Here is a 21,876-nt window from a genome sequence, read left to right as displayed (position 1 = left end):
GGAAACAAGTGACTGCTTCTGTACAAAGCAAACACATACAAACCTCATACTAACAATAGCTGCGCCGAAGACCCATAATTAACCGTGAGCTTTAATTCAGCCGTGGAAACATTCAGGAGAATGTTGTTAACTGTTTGCTGCTGGCCTGTTCTGCATAGTGTTTAATGCCACGCTTCTGGCTATCACTAGCCAGACGCTACAGCTGGTGGTGGCATTAAATGTACTGGTTATATGGGAGCACCATGTAAAAGGGCACAGTACATTTCCAGCTCTCGGATATAAGTACGATGAGGGCTACGACGGTTCTATAGATCTCCACATACTATGTGTTGTAGCTTAAGGCTCTCCATGATTTCCCTTAAGCAGATAATAGGCCAAAACCTGATAGGTACTTCACTGACAAAGTGTCATGGAGCAATGGAATATTCCGCAGACGTTGGTTTGGTGGATTCCCAACCTTTATAAAATTACATAATAGTATCTAAAGCAGGCGGAAGTTCCTTAAAATTTCCCCTGAAAAATATGCAATAAATAAGCAAATTAATATAACGCTAAATGCATATTCCAAGTTGTTTCCACATTGAAAACCAAAATTAGAATATAAAATAGTTGAAAATTCAAATCTAAATCCCTGGCCCTTGACTTTCTCTCGGGAGGGTTCTTTCTTCATGTAGGAGTTGCAATCCACTTTTCTCTTATATACAGCGGTGTTTTTATGTAGGCTCTGCCTTGGCCTGGCCCAACGGAGCTTCCTCAGCTGTCTCTTGAAGTCCTACCTTGGATCCACTGTTCTGAAAGCCTCACAGGGACAGGGAAATAGAGTTATGGAGGCTCAGTACAAACCTTGTAGTGCAAACAGGCCAAGGAGCAGTGCTGCGCATGTACTACATATGTAATACATACTGTGTACCATATTAAGAGACAGCGCCGATACATTCTGATCGGTAAAAAAGGTGTTATTCCTAAAGCCAAATTGATTGTTTTTCAATGATTCAGTTTTCAGTAGAAGTATAGATAAATGTCACAGGCCCCATATCTTAGGTTTTTCTTCTACAATTCTTCGATTCCTTGATGAGTCACAGTAGAACACCCAGGTACAGTAATGTATACACATATTAAGCAAATATACATTGAGGAGTGTGGAAAAGCCTATATATATGCCGGAATATACTGTTAGCTGAACTACAAACAAGCCACTCATAATTATACTGCATTAGGACTAATCAGATGGCTTGTGGGAAAATGCTTCAAAACAATAAATTGACGCAATATGATTCATCTTCAAGGTGTATACATTGCTTTTATGGGTGAGGTTTAACCCCTTCTATCCAAATATTTAAATATTTTGGAAAATTAAAAGAAAACCTTTTTTCATGTTTTTTAGTATATCAGATTCCTTGTATAGTTAAGAAACCACTTAAATACATGCAATCAACCTAACACCCCCCCCCCCGATAATAAAGGAAAAAATAGCAAAAAAATCTGCTACAGTGGTTAAAATGATGTATAAGTACCCCCTAATACACTCCAATTCATTTACCCCATACTTATAACTAAAAAGGCTTTTTTGACTTGCGATGAATTATGTGAAGCAAAAGATGAAGGATCCCTGTATCGGAGGAGCAATGCACCACCCTTTCTTCAAGGGGTAAAGGGGCCGAAAATCATTCAGAACATGCTAACTGTGAACAAACCCACTCTGTCTGCAGAATCTCACATCTCCGTGTGAAACTCGCTGAAAGAAACACTAACACAGCTGTTGACATGAACAGCAATGCCATTGTGACCTCTCTACAGGAAACCACATAGTTATCTTTGACCTCTCCCAAAAGGGTGTAGATGTCACACGGTGGATTTTGCTGCGTTCAAAGAATGAGCAGTTATGCGGTTGGATTGGAGCTGGTAAGGTGATGGAAAACCCCTCCACTTAAAATTAAGGGGGTAGGAGAGGCATTATTAAAATTCCATGGAACCCTTGGAGCAAATTAGACAAAGTCCAGGACAGAGGTGCAGAAGCCAGATCACCGCTCATGGACAGCTGTTTCGTCCTTACCTATAAAGTGGATATAGAGGCAAAAAGGTGATCATTGTCCGCCTTATGTACATACACCCAACCAGAATCCCTTGCAGTGGTGGTAGCACCAATATTATTATTATGTTTTATTTATATAGTGCCAACAATTTCCGCAGGAAAAGGTCTTTTGTCTTGCCTGGTGGATGTGGATGAGTCTTCAATTAATGCCTCTGCTACCCCTTTAATTTTTAATACAGCAAAGAAATCATCCCTAATCTTACACTAATATTTATATCTAACAGAGGCATACAGACTGGATTCTAGTGTTCTGTTTCATGTCTGAGATGTTATTTGCCTCTCTACAGACCTTTTGGTAGATATCTATACCATCTTGCAGCTCAGCAGATGGCGTCACCAACCCATCATGTGACCACCAGGTACATGTACTACATAACTCCTAATAGCTGTATAATATGACCGCTCCAGGCTGCTTTCCAATTTCAGTAGACAACAAGACTTTTCATCTACATACCCCGCATTCAGAGCCAGCCTTAGGCGTTGTGGCGCCCTGTGCGGACTACTCCTCTGGCGCCCCCCCCTTCACTACCCCCCTCTGCCCCTTCAAACTATCCCCCTCAAATTACACCCCCCCTCTGCCCCTTCAAACTACACCCCCCCTGCCCCTTCAAACTACACCCCCCCTCTGCCCCTTCAAACTACACCCCCCTTCTGCCCCTTCAAACTACACCCCCCCTCTGCCCCTTCAAACTACACCCCCCCCTCTGCCCCTTCAAAGTACACCCCCCCCCTCTGCCCCTTCAAACTACACCCCCCCTCACTTACCTTGTTGCCGGAGTCCTGCGGTGGGAGCGGGAGGCATCCGTCTTCTCGCTCTGCCGCGGTGCCGGCATTTCATGTTGAGCGCTGGAATAGTCCGGCGCTCAACATGAGATGCCGGCACCCGCGACGGAGTCACGGAGAGTAAGGGGCGCGGAGCGGTTGCTGAGACTTGCCCGGGACTTAGATTAAAGCATCATTTTTTTTTTTTTTTAAACTTTATTTAACATGAATGACGTTAAATAAAGTTTAAAAAAAACGATGTTTTCATTTAATTCCCGGGCAGGCGCCCCTGCTACCATGGCGCCCTGTGCGGCCGCACAGGTCGCACACCCCTAAGGCCGGCCCTGCCCGCATTGTTACTTGCCTGCTACAGAAAGTTTAGATCTGGTTGTAGTTTATAATCACCTATGGTATACAGGGCCGCCATCTAAAATTTTCAGCCTAGTACCGACATAGGGCAGGATCCCACATCATCAAAGCCTATAATGTTAATCAGGTATTATCGTAGATAAGTCTTTCAGGACTTCACATAAGTCTAGCCTTTATTTTTTTCTGATACTGAACCCTTAGTCAGTGGCATAGTCACTTACAGCTAAAATACACCTTTCCAAACAACGTCATCATTAGACGGTACTAGAGACGGACACACAGTAATGTGATGACTTTAAGGTGAGAGAGCTACTAGATTGTAAGCCTTTTTGGCAGGGACCTCCCTTAACGTTTGTTTCCGTAATTTCTAATTTATATATGATGCACTGCTTGTGGTATCCTGCTTACCCAGTGTAAATAAATAATAACTAATAATAAAGTGGGAAAGCGGTGGTGTCATGTGACCGATAAGCGCTTGAAAGCAAAGATCAGCCTTATACAAACCAAGGTTAAAGTAGGGTTCAAGAGGTGAGACTGTCCTAATCAGTAGGAGACACTGTGAACATTGCTTAGGGGATGTGTGATAAGAATAGGAAAACAATGCAGATTACAAATAGGAAGCAGTAGCTTGAAACAAGCTGACTCGATACATTATTACTGCTAGTAAATTCAACAGCAAATGTATTTTTTCACCTGTTTTATATACCCCTGTCTATTTACCGTACGAGCATACAGTCACAAAGTTTACAAGAAAACACGCATTCCTTAGTAACTTTTGTATGGTTAAAAGATATTATACAGTAAGTGATACATTTGTTTAAAACATGAGCGGTATGGCAGGTACAGACTAACCACAGTAACTGTTTGATGCATAAACAGGAGATGCAGCCCAGGACTGCTAGAAAATCTAGAAATCTAGAATTCTGGCTACATATCCCTTTTCTGAATTTTCCAAAAACAGGCCAATAAGACTTTAGTTTTGTATATACACAGTTGTTGTGTTTATTAACCCCTTGCGACGAGAGATTTCACTCCCCTAAGAGGCTGAAGAATTTTTGCAATTTTTTCCACCACAATGGATCATATCCCTTATGATGTCACGTGACATCACTGGAGTCCATTTAATCATTTATTAATTTTTTGTAACTATTTAAAAAAAAAATATTTCTTGAAGAGGTAAAAACACAGTTTCTCCCTCTTTTCAGTTTGATCTCTAAAGCTGCTGATTATAAAGTGATTAGTAAGCCGGGATCCAATGACCTGCATTGCTGCTCACAGAGCATTCAGGAGGGTCTGTGGATAGACTTTCTGGGAGCCTTTTTATTTTGAATGTTCTTAAAGCATTCAATGCTTCTGTTCGAGTTATTCCTGTGTAACCTGCACGGGCACCATAACACCCGATCAGTCAGCCGGAGGCTAGCGATGCTAACAGAGGAGACCCTGAGCTGTTGAATGACACACTGATCTCCTCTGTATGTTTCCCCACCGGTGCAAAAATCATAGGATGTACTATTATGCCTTCAGGTCCAAACGGTTAATATTGTGTCATGGTCATATGCATCAAAGATTAAATTATTTGTTTCACACAAGAATGTAAATCACATTGTACATTAGACCATTGTAATAGTATTTTGATTCACAAGAACTGTATTTATTTATTTTTGAGTGATTCTTACTAAGTCTATTCTATCTTTAACACACAATTCTAGTGAAAACATCCCTTTTTCGCATTAAAAAGTTTGAGCAGGAGAAAAACATGAAAAAAAGGATAACTGGTATTATCATTCATTGGGGAATCAAATTGTTAATCAATAAGCATTGTATCATTAATAAGAGGCTGCTATAGTGTCCCTTCTTTGGTTAATTTCACCATGTCCAGCCAACCACAGTTCAGATGTCAAATCCAATCCATCACAGTGTTAATTTAAAAAAAAAAAAAAAAAATACATAAGCCTGTGAGGAGGTTTATTTGACAATATTTTTTACAAAACAATGCAATGTACAAAAATGGCAGTGAGATATATACATACATTTAATATAGATTAATTATAATATCTTTAATTAAACTTCTAAAGTGCTGTTATATACAATGAAGTCTCTGTCCACAAAAAGTCTGTATTTGCAAACACCCGTTAAATCTAAGGGCTGTAACACCAGTTAACGTCAGATTTCAAGTAAAGAATATATTTCTTTGGAATCCACAAGAAAAAAATACTGCTGGAATTATGATTACCTAGCCACAAAATCCACACTGACTATAACAGATGTGGGTGGCAACTTGCAAGGCTTGTGTCTCGTTCGGCTTCTCAGACTGCAATGCCAATGAAACAAGCATGGTTTAATCTGGCCAGAATTCTGCCCCTCTGGGTTTGTGCTACGGTGCTATTCCTTCGTTACCATCATCTACGTTCATAGACATCACCGTATGTGGATAACATCATGCACCAAAGTAACAGTCCTGTAAAAAAAATAGCAAAACCAATCAATATCCATTTACTCACAGAGTCCATTGCACACCATTCCAAATATTCCAAGCCCGGTGCTAGTAACCAGCAGTTTCCATACAAAACACTTTCAAAAAGATGGTCAGCACTCCAGGTCTTTAACCCCTTAAGGACCGGGCTCATTTTTCGTTTTGTACCCTGTGGGACCGAGGCTGTTTTAATACTTTTGTGGTGCTTGTGTTCAGCTGTAATTTTCTCCTCACCCATTTAGTGTACCCACATAAGTTATATATTGTTTTTTTCAGGACAAGATGGGCTTTCTTCAGATACCATTATTTTGATCGTATCATCTTATTTACTATAAAAAAAATAAAAAAAACATGGTGAAAAATTGAAAAAAAAACACATTTTATGACTTTTATTTGAAAAATCTTTTACTCACCTAAAAAAGCAAGTAAAAAAACTAGCTAAATAGATTCTACTACTTGTCCTGAGTTTAGAAATACCCAATGTTTTTATGTTTTTTTGCTGTTTTTTGTAAGTTATAGGGCAATAAGTACAAGCAGCGTTTTATGATTTCCAAATCTTTTTTAACAAATCTGGTCATTCTGCCTCCATCTCCTCTTTGGAACATCTTTGAAGCCGGTTAACTCAATTTAACCCTGTCAAACCATATATTTTTGAAAACTAGACACCCCAGGGTATTCCAAATGCTGTTATTTTAACCCTTTCCATGCACCAATTATACAACTACACTTTGTCAAACTTTGTAATAGTAATTTTTTTTTATTTTTTTTCACACAAATTGTACTTTAGTTATAGATATACAGGTCCTGGTATATGTCACTGTCAAACAACACCCCAATGTGTGTTCAGCAACATCTCCTGAGTGCAGTGATAACCGACATGCATGGATTTGTCGTGTTGTTTGAGATTTAAAATGCCACATTTGGGAAGTGCGCTTTTTTTGTCCATTTTGGAAAGTCTGTACCTATGCCCTATCTTTGAGCTCAGCCACTCCAATTTACCCCATCAGCCATTTTTTTATATATTAGACACCCCTTGGGTATTTGAAGTGCTTTTATTTTAACTCTTTGTTGAGATTTTTGAGAAATTTTAGCACTTGCTCAAAATAATAAACTTTATTTTTTTATTTTATTTTTTTAATACTTTTTTTTTTATATATATTTTTTACACATTTTGCTGGATGGTTCATCTAGTGACATCACTGCATAATTATTTTTAAATGTTAGCACTTTTAATTTTTTCCATATTTTTTTTTTTTTTTATATTTTACTAATCACATTGTGATTAGAAAGCTGGGCTCCATTGACTTGCATGGTTGAATGCAGTACCTGTATTCAACTTACAAGTGGAGCCAGAGTTCTCTAGACCATCTAGCGAACTTAAAAAACTTGTTTGTTTCTTTTACAGGGCGGCCGCCATCTTGTTGATGGCGAAGAACACCGGCAGCTGCGGCTGTGACCGCTCTCCGGAGCGGTCACAGCCCACCCAGAGGTAAGTGTTTGGTGTCGCTGGATGCCTCCTGATCGAGGCATTCCAGCGACACCATTTAAGTTTAGGAGGCGATCGTTGATCGCCTCCTAAACGCTTTTAAAACGGGCGTCCGCCGCCATACAATGTATGGCGGCTGTTGACGCCTCGGGGAGGGGCCAGACATGGCCCCCGATGCCGATCTCGGCGTTACTGAATTCCTCGACATCGAGGCATTACAGTAACGCCGTTTAAGCGAAGAAAGTGATCGTTGATCACTTTCTAAGCTTATTTTACTTTTTGACGGTTCAGGACCGTCAAAGGTCATTTAGTGACCTTCATGTCATGACGGTCCTGAACCGGCAAAGGTCGCGAAGGGGTTAAATTGACAATTTCATTTTATTCAAAGTCAAGTCGACGTTTCAGTCATTACTGACTTTCATCAGGACATCACCGTATGTGGATAACATCATGCACCAAAGTAACAGTCCTGTAAAAAAAATAGCAAAACCAATCAATATGTACATGTTGTAAAGTCAGTATTGTGTATAGATGCGGTTACATTTGCTAAGGTTAATGGGCACTGGCATTACCAGATGCAAACCAAGAATTATTTTATGTGCTTAGAATACAAACAGGATCTCCCTGGTTACGTATAAACTTTGTTAATACAAGAAGCTGCCTTTTAATGTTGTTCACCATACTTTGTGCTATACTTTGAAACTTGTCAGGAATAACCTACCTACTGCAGTCCCTTCAGAGTCCATGATGCGGACTAACCTAAGACAAGGGTCAATGCGGAATATGTGGGTCAGAGAGACAAGGTGACACACATGGCAGGGACAAACTCAATTTACCTGGTAGGCAGCCAAGCTACTTCTTTTTATCTTTACATTGTCTTTCAGGTTTCTGAACATATGATGCACATTGTAGTCTTGGTGATAAGGGCACTGGAGTCCACTCTCCCCCCAAATTGGGTTTATGATTCTGTAGCGAAGTAGCCAATGGTTTATAACCAACATCGCCGTGGATATTTAGACTTGACGCTCCTGTTATGTTTCTTATCGCAATGCATTTTTGTTTAGATCTTCTGACATGACATTACCCTCTGTTGCAACTACCGACATTGTTGTACTACAATACTGACTCTTAGTAGAATCAATAAAAAGGGTTAAACAGTAAAATATCTCCATGAAAAGCTTTGTCGTTAAATGGAAATATGTAAGAAAATGTTGTTAATGTTAAGTCCAAGTTTTGTGCGTAAGTGGAAGGGAGAAAAGATGATAAACTGTTTGTTGTCACGCTACTGAGCTGCTGTAGAGGGAGCAGACACACCAGATACAGTGTGCAGGACATACGCTATGGACATGGTTTCCTATCTAAATATTATTTCTTTATTCTAGCTCTGTTGACATCTATTCCTAGAACTCTACAAGGTTTCTTGTGTCAGAGTATCACAAATCTTACCAGGAATAAATGTGCTGATAACACCTGTACACACACATATCAGTTCATTTAAATGCAATACGTTTCCACTGTTCTAACTGAGCTACACAATGACAGCTATGAACGAACTTGCTTCCTATCACACAGCATTTGGATACACAGATCAATCTCCAAAGCGTAAACCTAGTGTTTATATTTATAATGCACTAATACTAGTTCTGTACTGTAATTAACTTTTCACACATTAAAAAGAAAATATCAGCTAAATAATTTCAAAAATATTAGCTTGGTCTAGGAATAAAGAGAAATGCAATAAAGAGAAATATATATTTGTTAAGGTTACAGATTTGGCTATAAGCAAATTACATTTGTGCATGTAGCACAAGTGAAACCACAAAATCTTACCAAAGATAATCAAGAAGGTCTACTTGTGTTAGGTTTCCTGCTGTTGATTTCTTGAAGATTTGTCTCCTGTGATGGTTCTCCTCTTTGCTGTAATATTTAAAAAGAAACCCGAAATAAGCATGTCAATTTTTTTATGCTTCAAAGCCACCATGCCAGGCACACTTTGTTGTGGTTTCATATGAATTATATTATACCAGAACACATGCTGAATAAGATGGGGTTTGTGGTCTAAGAGGTATCTGCATTTGTCATCACCATGCATGGGTATGCAACCAATAAGGGTTTGCGGTGTCTTTAATGGACAGTACTGCTTATAACATCCATAAAATAATAACCCAGAATCACGCTCTGCACATGCAATCAATCCACTGTAAGAACAATGTTATCTGAAAACTTTGATCCTAACTAGTTTGCAGCTTACCCCGCTCTGGTCCCCGCAAATGTTGGAACTGGTGTAAGACCCCGGTAGCAGGGTACTAAGCTCAAGATCTGCCACCATCTGACGTGACTCTGCTAGTAACTGCTGCAGCTTGGATGTTGGAGATGGGGACTTCGGGAAAACCAAAGAAACAATCAGGCTGAGGAACTAATGACCAGCAGTGGCCTATCACACAAGAAAAAAAACTTTCCTAAAATATGGAACAATGTTTTCAGGTTACTTTTAAGAGGAACGGGTCTGCTTTCTGCTGAGGCCATTGGCACAAAAGGAGTTTCAGACCCTGCCAGAAGGCAACATCACACCAGAGAAGCTAAGAGCCAACCTGCAGTATATCTCTTTAAAGACGAGATGTACCCGAGTAATAAAATATTAACTGTATCTCGCTAGTGGCATTAGGTTACTAAAGTTTAAATAATTAATGCAAAGTGGCCTCACACAATTCTTACTTGATCTGATAAAACAAGAGGCAACATTTCTTAACTTGCCAGTGATATGTCATTACATCAAGACTATATATATATCTATCTATCTATATCCATATGTACTGATCTTAATAAGTTTGCATGTAAAATTACAACTGCATTTGACAATTACCAATTAAGAGGTTAAAGCGGCACACCGGCCGTCATATGCACTTAGAGTTACTTTTAAATGATTATGCAAATGTATAGGGAGATTTACCCCCCTCCACACACAAACACAGTTTTTTGTGCAGGAGATTTGTTCAGCCGTATACACATCACCTGCCCTGTGAAATAGTTGCCACCAGTCAACCCCAGCACTGGTGTGGCAATGGCTGTGGAGTGGGAGGTCTATAGAGACCCGAGTGCATGTGAGAAATGTATTCCCATAGTCAACCATGGAGGAGAAGCGCAGCTGCCCCCGTGGTTAGTGCTTTTTTCCCCCCTAATGCATATCAAAGTACTACTTACTTTAATATGCAATATTTTCGTCCCTTAAGCTTACCAAAATAATAAAGAAATAATTAAAACGCTGTTGAAAGATCTCAAGAATAAGTAAATGGACAAGAATAAAGTATAAGGGACTGTAAGTACTTACCTGGATCTTAGATCCTGTTGAGTCTCTAAGTGTCGAGTGCATTAGCGGTCCTTTCAATTCTGAAAGAAAACTAAGATGGCTCTGGCTGCTTCCTAGTAATCCATCTTTCCCAGGGGTCTCCAGAGACAGGGATTTGAGGTCTAACGGGCCATCACTAGAACAAAATAGAATAATAACTGGACTATAATCACAAGACAAAAACCCCAGGGGTTTTCAATTCAAAATGAAATGAGCAGTCCACACATCACAGTTTCCATTTAAAATGGGGAAACTATGGGGGAAATAAGTTACAACAATTAAATTGGCAGTATATTAAGGCAACATGGCTGCTCTCTCTATTTTGAACAATAAGATGGCAAACATTAAATTAAAAGTTAGTAACATAACTATTGCCTGTATTTTAGATAATCATGTGTTAAAGAAGATATTTCAATAGAAATATGTAGTCTGTTTTTTTTTCTTCTTCTAATGCAGGCAAAGGATTATTAGTTCACTGATTTCTTAGTAACTGACCTATGCATGCTGGATATTGGATTTGCATGCATCCAACCCAACCACAATACTCAACAACAAACACATATAAGGTAACCGGCCAACAGAATAGATTTTATCTAGACATTTCCTAGGAAGGTGAAGGTTTTCTGCTGTACAAAACGCCACCTTGCAACATTGTCACGACACGTTTATTCAAAAAGAAGTGTAAACAGTGGTTTTCATGTGCAAAGGCTTATTTATGGATAGTCGGAAAGGGATGATTACCTTGTGTCATTCTGTTCGTGCTTCTGCGTATCCTGGGAACATTCTAAAGTCAAGTGAAGAAACTGTAGGTCGTGATGCTGTTTCATATAAATCTGGGTAAAAACACACAAAACGGGTTTGAAAGGCAATATGCACATTTTAAAGAAAGCAAATTGGCAGTTGGTTCTATGGAGAAAAAATGTAATGTGTTCTAGGCTCAGAAACAAATATTTCCAGCTACACAATCCATCATCCATGGGAAAATGTCTGTAGTAGACTACCAGAATATTGCGCTAAAAATCTTTAGTTCGTTTAAAATGAAACCTACCTGCCGAAGGTTCTTAAGTTCCGTGTCTGTTCTACCCTGTTTTGATTTTGCCAGCAGAAGTAAATGATCTTTACGCCTCTCTCTCTCCGCTGTAGCAAAAAATGGTAAAACATTATAAAAAAGAGAAACGAATTTTACTTGCTTATGTACTTGAACATATCTAAACGTTGTTAGTAGGAATTACTAGCAAAGAAAAGAAGCTTTATTACACATGGTTGTAAGGGATACACGCCAACCTTAATAATTCACATAATAAAACATTACAACTTTTTTGGTTATAAACAGGCCGTGGCCTTTTATTTAGCTTTACATAATATTAACAAAAAACTCTTCAATTAAAAACATACACAAACAATTGTATTAACTATATTGGCCCAAACCCAGAGTGAAACAATCTTTTAACTAACCCCAGGCCATCCGCCCTTAAGCCAGAAGGCCAACTTAAACAACTAGTTCGCCCTTTTGAGAAAGATGCAACTTTAACCCAAATAAAAGCCACAACATTATATTTTTGGAAAAATATTTTTTAGGCGCCTGCACAGAACTTCTTATATAGTTCCGCCTTTTGGTTCTCCCGCAAGGCTGCTGCTCACAGATGCTTATACAAGGTCAGAGTGGACAGCCACGGTTCGCCTTAGGCAATGGCTCACACCCTAACAAATGTTTTATTTATAAAGGTACCATGCGCAAGCACTAGGCAGGCAAAACATGCAGGCAGCAATTGCCAGTGCAACTAGAGGCGCCTGTACATATAATTTGTGTTTACTTGTTATTTTTTCTGTTACCCTGGTGCGGGACTGTGGGTTTTCCGAAAGGCACTGCTCAGTATCCAGAACTCGCTAGCAGGACTTGCACCCCAAAACAGTTTACCAAAATAATGGAAACTTGCACTGACACTATCCGGCTCTACTGAGGATTGTAGAGGGGATAATGTACCTTCTACACAAATACAGCTAATGCAAAAAAATATACATAGTATATAGTATAATGCACAGGCATGAATACACGATTAACCAAATAAAAGAGATTTTGTGAACACTAGCCATTAATTCACCTGGCCTAATATATAAACCCAAGAGAAATCACTCACTTGCAAAAGCCAATTCAGCCTGCCAGTATGCACTCTCCTGTTTCAGACGAATTAGTTCCTCTCTCTGCTCATTATTTTCTGCAGTCTTTTGGATGAGATCATCTGAAAATACAGATAATACATGCCCTTACCATAATATTTTAAATTCAATAACTATTGGCAAAATACAATAAAGGATTATATTATAATCCTTCCTCATACAAAAAGAGAAAAAAACATTCTTTTTAATTTGAGTATTGATGGGTAGCAATCTCCACACCATATGGCATTGTGTTTATTAAGGCCAACTGAGTTATAATTTAACATATGCAAGAATGCAGTCAAATCAGGCAAGAACTTTTCTCAGAGGACGTCAGAAAAACCTCTCACCTCTTAGTTTATCAACTTCACTCTTTAATCCTTTTAACCTCTGCTTCAGATCTTGTATTTCCTTAATAGCAGAGGCTTCCCCAAGTCTGGTCTCCCTCAGTCCTGCTTCCAGCTCTTTAAAGCGGGAGGTGAACTCTATAATGTGACTGGTCGTCTCAATGATGTTCTTGTCCTATATCGCATGTGAATTACATCTGTTACTCCTGTGCTTTGTGTCTGATTCAGACAAAACAGAAATCAACTAAGCCACTAATTCTTCTTTACAGGTACAACTAACCACCCAAAACATCTAAAGAACTAGCAAGGCTCTTGTCCATGCCCTGATTATCTCCCGTCTTGATTACTGTAGCTGGTCTCCCTCTTAACCGTCTCACCCCTCTACAATCCACCATGAATGCTGCTGGCAGACTTATCTTCCTCTCCCATCGCTTTACTAACGTCTCTCCCCTCTGTCAGTCTTTTCACTGGCTGCCTGTGCGCTTCAGGATTCATTTCAAAATCCTCACTCTTACTTTCAAAGCCCTTCACAGTTCCCCTCCCTCCATCTCCTCACTCATCTCTAAATACACTCCTAACCGGTCTCTCCGCTCATCCAATGATCTCCTTCTATCCTCTCCTCTGATTTCTAGCTCTCATGCACACTTACAAGATTTCTCAAGGGCTGCCCCTTGAATGCTGTCCCCCGGTCTATTCGTCTCTCCCCTGCCTTAGGTCCTTCAAAAAATCCCTTAAGACCCACTTCTTTAAGGATGTTTACAACATTGCACATTAACGCTCTCCCATATTCCTTTAGCTCACCTTTTTCAAGGAATATGATGGTGCTATATAAAATAAAAATACACGCACAACTTTAAGTTCAAGTACCACATGTGCAAGGGCAGCATGTTGTGTGAACTATAGCAGGCAGGGTATTATATGATCATATATTGTATTATTTTATTACATATGTGCGAATGGCTTCCCAATTGTTAGTGGTACTCAAACTACATTCTATCTTACTAAATCAGGACCACAAAGATATTAAACTGCAGATATGCTCTGTAAGTCAGGCCAATTCTCACAGGTTATATAGGAGCGACAAAATGCTTAACAATCTTATTAACTGTTATAAGGTCATTACACCAAGCCTACTGCCCACATCTACTTTTGTGATGATATACTGCTAATATAGGGCTTCAATCTGCTATTGAAATGGGCAGGCATTGTCCTTGGGGTAGGGATCAAAAGTGCAAACACTTGGGCAGGAGAAAGCTGTAGGTTTTGTTTGACTTGCAATTTCACACAAAGCAACCAGAATGTCAAGAGTAACAAGGACTTAATCCTTAACAACCTGATTGTATAATGTCCATGCTCCTTATATGTGATTTCTATACATCCCCTTTGTGCTAAATATGTTTATTAGAGGGCCACATGGACAGACTTCCCCATGGACCGAATGGCACCAGCCCTCCCATGCACTTGGGGAGCCTTTCAATTTTTTTCTCCCTCCTCAAAAACCCCCCAAAACAGATAATGCATAAAAAATTTGACTGTTAACAAAACTCTACTTTCTGGAATGAAAATGTCCCCTTAGTGCATTACCTTGAGCTTTAGCAATGTTGCCAACTCCTGTTCCCTGGCTTGTAACCGTCCAACATGGCCAGAAAGCTCCAGTACTGACTCATTTAGACTCGTATTTCTTTCCTGAAAAGTAAAAAGAGTAAGATATTTGTAAAGGTAATTAAACTCTGCTTGTTCGGGTAGTGTAACACCTACCTGTCCGGCCGGGGTCCCACGGCGTCCCTCGCGCACGTCCCCCTCGTGTATTGACGTGCGCTCTACACGCACACGAGGGGGCGTGCGTATTGAGCAGGCACGCCTCCCGGTTCCTGACAGCTCTGTTCGGGCTGCCGCAGCATATCAGCGGCGATCGGAAAACCGATCCGCCGCTACATGCTCGCGGTACCCGACCAGCACCTCATCTGCCTGTGTGGCACTGCCGCGTCGCTCGCGGCAGCAACACAGGCAGAGAGGAACTCGTAGTTTACCGCCGCGGGCATGCCGGCGGCGATCAAGTGTTTGATCGCCGCTGCATGTCCACGGAGGTGGTTTTACCTTCCCTGCCTGTGTGGCACTGCCGCGTCGCTCGCGGCAGCAACACAGGCAGAGAGGATCTCGTTGGGTACCGCCGCGGGCATGCCGGCGGCGATCAAGTGTTTGATCGCCGCTGCATGTCCACGGAGGTTGTTTTCCTCCCCTGCCTGTGTGGCTCCTCCGTGTCCTTCACGGAGGTAACACAGGCAGGAAGTTTTGTTTGTTGTTGCCATCGCGACGACGCTAATTGCGCCGGTCGCGATGACGTCATCTTACCTGCTCTCCCGCCATTGGTTCTATTTAAACCTTCCTGGTTCCTTGTTTCCTTGCCCGTTCAACGAGTCCATGTTAATGTTCTCTGGGTGCTCCTGTTTATTGATTGATCTCCACGTGTACCAGACCTCGGCTTTGTTATTTGACCTTGATCCTGCGCTGCCTGTCCCGACCTCGGCTTTGTCATTTGAACCTGATCCTGTGCTGCCTGCCCCGACCCCGGCTATTGTATTTACCACGCTCCTGTGCTGCCTGTCTCGATCCCGGCTTGTTTTTCGGAGACATTTCTGCATCGTGGGTCCACCTCCTGTGGTGCCTGATCCAGCGTAACAGGTAGCAAATTTAAATCCACTTTTAGATATTATTATATAAAAAGTCTTTAGAAGAAGAACAATGTGAGTTTGAAGAGGTCAGATTGAACAGCAAGGCAACGCATACATCATTACCCTCATGTCATGAGGAAGCTGACCTCTTTGCATATCTATGCCATGACATTTTGGTCGTTTTTGTAAAATTTGAAGCATTTCCCTCACTCCGTTACCTCCAGCTCCTGGCACTGACTGGTTGCTTCTGATGCTTTGAAGGACAATTCCTGCAGTTGCTGCTGAGTGTTCTCCAAAGTTGTCCTCCGGTCATGTTGCTGGGTTTCCATTAGTTTTATCCTCTGGGTTAGGGACCTGATTATTTCATTCCTTTTCTGGAGTTCATCTAATAATACGAAAAAATATATGTTATGCTATTAAGTATTCCAACCCCATTTTTTCGGAAAGTGCACAATGTGGACTTTAATATTACTCTAAAGTTTTTTTCTTTTATTTTATGGCCAATTGGATATTTTAACTTGTAACAGTTAAACGGTTTTAAAGACCACTGCCTAGTCTATAGCAATGGTTTTCAGTAAAATATAAAGTTTTTGTAAATCCGTCCCGTGTTAACCTATCCACTGAGCTTTAAAAAAAAAAGCTCTGCTATAAGCTAAGAAAAGAAAGCAGAAATGAAAAAATCAAAGACAAAAATATGTTTATGGATGTGATTAATGTTCTAAAGATGTTAGGCGATTTCTGATATCAGCTGCTATTCTGTCCCAGACAAGTATTCTTCTAAAGACACAAGCATTCTCATGGATTAGCAATGGCGAACCCACAAGCACGACAAGGCCGACCGATCGGTTAATTTTTGAAATCGGCCCAAAATAAAGCGAGCATGAGATCTGTTCATGCAGACCTCTGTTTCACTCTGCTCCCTCGCGAACAGTGCCGGCTACTGGCGCTCAGCATTGAAGCGGCGCACATCGTGAACAGACCCGGTGCCCCACCACAGGAATTGAGAAAAAGGTAAACGTTGGGGAGAAAGGGGAGAGATGGTGAGAAACAGGAGAGATAATAACTAAATGGAGAAATAAAGAGAAGGATACAGTAGAAAGAATGAATAGAGGGAAAGGCGGACATAGAGAGAAGGGGAGATAACGAGAAAGAAGAGAGATAGCAGCAGCAGCAGCAGCAGCACGTCCATCCTGTTTAATATATATATATATATATATATACATACATATACAGTATATACATACATACGCTAATATTTACTAAAACCTTGCACCTTCCTGTTTAATGAAAATATATTTATATAGATTTATATTAAACAGGATGTTTGCATATATATGTATATATATTTAGATTTAGCAGGATGTGGTGTTTGATGGATTCTTACATGGAACCCATGTGTTGCGGCCACCACTGCCCCTTTTCTTCATGCAAAAAAAAAAATGCCCAAATAACTGTGACAGATCATAAACCTGAGTCAGCAAACACAGCAAAACACTGTGAAGTACAAATACATACATAAATATCAGCTAAATCGTGGAATAAATTAAATGTACTCCAAACAATTGCCCATGATTTTCATACAATTAAGTTTCAGGTCTCAAATTTGCATATCACAGCGCTCTGGTTCAATACCTTGTGAGGAGGCCGAGCTGCAGTGGAGACATGTGCTACAGAAGTATAGACCTTGGCAGATTTTACAGATTAGTGAGTGAGTCAGGGTATATGAGTGGGGCAGCTCATCGGGCCATTGTTTGAAAATCAGGACTGCTCTGTGCAAGACGCTTGAGCGGTATGAACAGGAAACCCAATGCACCAATGGAAGGGAAAAAGTACAACAAAAGGATGAACTGCAATAACCACAGTTAATAACTACAATTTCTTTCCAGGGGTGCAATTATGGAAAAATTGTATTATATATATACTAGCAAATAGTATCAGGCTCTAATGCAATGTATATTTCTGCATGTGTACGATATGATACTAGGAGGTTCTCACTACATTACTTTCAAGCCTGGAGCACTTTTGTTCCAAAGTAAGAACCTTCTGACGGTCATCCTCCCAGGCCAGGAGCTGGCGCTGGTGCACTGATACCATGTCATTGAGCTCTTTCTCTCTGTCTTTCAGCTCTGCAATTAGTAACTGCAGTTCTTTCCTCTGCTTCTGGATTGTAGAGTTTTCCAGGTCTGTGGAGAGAAGCTATAGAAACAACAACATCATAACAATGGAGTCATAATTTCACATCTTATTTTAACACATACTTCCAAATACAAATTGTCATGTACTGAATTCAGAAGGAGGGAAGTGTTAGGAAACCAAAATTGTTATTTACATATTACTGTGTACTTAATGATGATCCATCTATGATACAGTAAAGAGGTTAAAGTAAGAACATGGTTTTGCTTCCAGTTACCCAAAATATCAACGTGTGTCCATGGTCTACTGCAGGGGCGTCCAACTGCGGCCCTCCAGCTGCTGCAGGACTACATCTCCCATACTCCTCAGCCAGCCCCTTAGCTGAAAGAGCATTATGGGAGATTTAGTCCTGCAGCAGCTGGAGGGCCGCAGGTTGGACAAATGCTGGACCTCTATTTTAGGAAGGTTATTGGGGGATTTTTTTTAATAATCTTCCCAAAATGGGGGTCCAGCATCTGTTACAGTAATGTTAATGCTACTGCATACAAAGGCATTTTAAACAATTGTATTATTTCAACTTTGTGGGAACAGTTTGGGGAAGGCTCTTTTCTATTCCAGCATGACTGTGCCCCAGCACACAAAGCAAGGCCCATAAAGACATGGTTGGATGGGTTTGATGTGGAGGAACTCGAATGGCCCAGACAGAGCCCTGACCTCAACCCCATTGAACACCTTTGGGATGAATTGTAAGCCTTCTTGTCCAACATCAATGCATGACCTCACAAATGTTCTTTTGGCTGAATAGGCACAAATTTCCACAGACACACTCCACAATTGTGTGGAAAGCCTTCACAGAAGAGCAGAGGCTATTATAGCCATGGCAACTCCATATTAACACTCATGGTTTTGGAATGGGGTGTCCAACCAGCTCATCAGAGAACGGAAAATTGTGCCCCCCACCTCTTTTTTTAGAGTTTATTTTATTTATACTGCCTTTACACATATCTGTCCATGAACACACATATACACATACGCTGCCCAAAAACACACATATACACATAAACTACTCTCACACACTGCTACCTTTACACACACATATGCACATGCAAATACACACACCAGCTTACAAACACACACATAACTAAACTGCTCTTACACACACCTGACCATACACACTGCCCTTACACATACCTACCTATACATGCTGCCTGTACACACACCTGCCCATAAACAGACATATACACATACACTTCATGATTCATTTTTACCATTTTAGTGGCACTAGGGGAATACCCAGTATAGGGGCAGTATAGTGCACTGAAAAGAGTGCCCAGGGGTCAGTCGAGGGAACCATATTTATCTGTCACTGAAAGCTGAAAAATGATCTCCCACAGATCGAGGGCATAAATGGAGTTCTGCTGTAAAACATCTAAACCCAGACTTGATACAACATCTGCCAGTAATTTTCAAGCAGGCAAGTGGTTTATGTATGTGTCCTGCAGGGTTCTACTAGCTTTGAAAGTACAAACACTCATAGGGTTACATCAACAAATTTCCCAAAAAGTCTGGAGCCAAAGACACTACCTCAACATTTGCTTATTTGTACGTATATAAATTCAATTTTCCCAGGAATGCTCTATAGGTACTATTAACTAGGGACACCACAGCATAAGTTTGTTGTATCTTGGTTATCAAGAGGAGATACAGATATTTACAATGAATGATCAGAATTTACAATGCATTCACATTATATAGTGCAAAATAAAGTGCTTTACTACTGTGAATCCAGAATAACAATATGGTAGTGAATATTGTAGATTTATTTATTTATTTTAAATACTTTCCCAAAGCTTCTCAGATTGTCTGGCAGCCAATGGAAGTGGCTGGGATCCTTGTATGAATGTTTTATAACCTTAAACATAAGCAGTCATACCTTTAAATAAGTTCTAATTTAAATGCACCAAATGCTGTATGGTTAATTCATAGCCTAAATCGATTAATTAAACTGGTACCCGATAGAAATAGGTAAAAAGCAGTGAAACAAATATGAGCATCAGTACTTCATCAGTGTGTTCCCCAATAATGTTTAACATTAAAAAATAAATCCTTACAATACACAAGATGATGTGTTCAGTACCTTTGGTGGAGTTGTGAGAGGTAACGGAAAGTTCATAGTTGCTCTGATGATCAGTTCTTGTTTCAGACAGTGTTCTGTAAATATCCAATATTTACAAATTTCAGCCTCCATAATCCCTTCTTAATGCATAGTTAACATAGGAACATTTATTGAAAGTAATTTCATTGATTTAACCCGGCCCTGGACGTCAAATGTTTAACGAACATAACTTAATATGGAAACCTTACAAAGCAAGTTTCCATAAGAAAGTATTGTCTAACCCATCCAGACATGAATATCATATATCATTGTTTTAGCAATACGTGTGAGCAAAAAAGGCTCATGACATTTTGTTCTGTCATTTTGTTTCTTCTCTAAAAAGGTATCATGTGATTTCATTTGGGAAGTCTAAAAAGCTTAAAAAGTCTAACATTCCATCTTTAAAGGGATGCTACAGCCATCGTAAGGCTGATGACAAATGGTCTTCCTGCAATCTGAGAAGGCTTTCAGTTAGAAATGCTGCTAGGTTACTCATCTGGCAGATACCTTCTGACATCAGATGGATAGCAGTATATAGTCCAGTATACGCTCCGCTCGGCACGGAACCCTTAGATACTCCGTGCTGTGAACACGGAAACCCGCTACGGTGCTTAGTGCAGCACTCTGAGACTTACCAGGGATAACTACACAATACTCGGCGAGGATAGCGGACTTAGATATTTATAACAACGATATTACTTTTTTAATCATTTGTGAATTCAAATTAAATGACCTAATAATGCAATATTATTTTTATTATTCATTGTTTTATATAGTGTCATCAAATTCCGTAGCGCTGTACAATGGCAATACATTTAAAGTCCCATTTTATTATTTATTGATTTATATAGCGTCATCAAATTCCACAGCGCTGTACAACGGGTAAACCAGGACATAGCAAGCGGGACATCAGATTACAATACGGATTTATAGACACAAACACTGAGTTGGGCATGTTAGAAAGCAGTCACATTTCTTTTTATTGTCCATAGGTTATGCCCTGAGACCCTTGAACTTTTAACCCTTTGATAGCCCACCATGAAGATTCTATGTAGTGACTCATCAGATGCCTCTAATGCCAATGGAAACTTCGACTTATTATGTTCACTTAGTTGAGTCACCTGCATTCAAGCATGCATACCACCCATAATACCGTATTTGCTCGATTATAAGACGAGGTTTTTTTCAGAGCAAATGCTCTGAAAAATACCCCTCGTCTTCTAATCGGGGTCATCTTCTAATCAGACCTCAAATAGAGTCTGATTAGGAGACTAAGATCCAGATCCCCCGCACCGCTGCAGGGGACCTGGATCCTCCTGCCCCCCCCCCCCCACACACTTACCGGTGCTTCCTGCTGTATTGCCGGGGCAGCGGGTTGACGTCTACGCGATTCGCATAGACAACGTCCGCTGCAGCCGGAAGGAGGTGTGGCTAGCAGCGGGGGTTGTCTGCGTCCGTCGCGTAGACCTTCCCCGACTGTCAGAGATCAGAGTTCCCCGCACCGGTGATCTGATCTCTGACAGCCGGGGAAAGTATACGCGACGGACGCATACAAACCCCAGCTGCCAACTCCACCTCCTTCCGGCTGCAGCGGAAGGCGACGTCAACCCGCTGCCCCGGCTGGAAGCACCGGTAAGAAAGGGCTGAGAGGGCTGAGAAGGGAGAGAGGGGAGAGAGGGGTGAGAGGGTGGGGGGAGTGTGTGTGTGTGTGTGTTAGTTAAATGGGGGTATAGGGTGTGTGTGTGTGTGTGTTAAATGGGGGTATAGGGCATTTCTGGAGTGGCGTTAAGGGGGCATTTAATAGAGCACTCTGCCTCCTGAAATGCCTTATACCTCCCTATATGCCACTCTGCCCCATAATATGCCTTTTAACCCCCTAAATGC

The 21,876-nt window shown here is 40.6% G+C and overlaps 1 protein-coding gene across 1 annotated transcript; it reads right to left on the bottom strand.

Moving 5' to 3' along the window:
* Window positions 1-9,021: 9,021 nt before the first annotated feature.
* On the bottom strand, window positions 9,022-20,010 carry LOC149289113 (coiled-coil domain-containing protein 62-like). Its single transcript, XM_089491025.1, has 11 exons — window positions 19,975-20,010; window positions 17,708-17,900; window positions 15,923-16,089; window positions 14,617-14,718; window positions 13,036-13,207; window positions 12,667-12,768; window positions 11,577-11,665; window positions 11,270-11,361; window positions 10,525-10,664; window positions 9,434-9,579; window positions 9,022-9,099 (listed from the first exon to the last, which is right to left on the bottom strand). The coding sequence occupies exons 1-11, from the start codon at window positions 20,008-20,010 to the stop codon at window positions 9,022-9,024; spliced, it is 1,317 nt and encodes a 438-aa protein (XP_089347151.1).
* Window positions 20,011-21,876: the final 1,866 nt, after the last annotated feature.

The sequence above is a fragment of the Sceloporus occidentalis genome, unplaced genomic scaffold (genome assembly GCF_023333645.1).
Source record: "Sceloporus occidentalis isolate IW3139 unplaced genomic scaffold, rSceOcc1.0.p SCAF_48, whole genome shotgun sequence".
NCBI classification, from domain to species: domain Eukaryota; kingdom Metazoa; phylum Chordata; class Lepidosauria; order Squamata; family Phrynosomatidae; genus Sceloporus; species Sceloporus occidentalis.
This window is presented reverse-complemented; position numbering and strand designations above follow the sequence as displayed.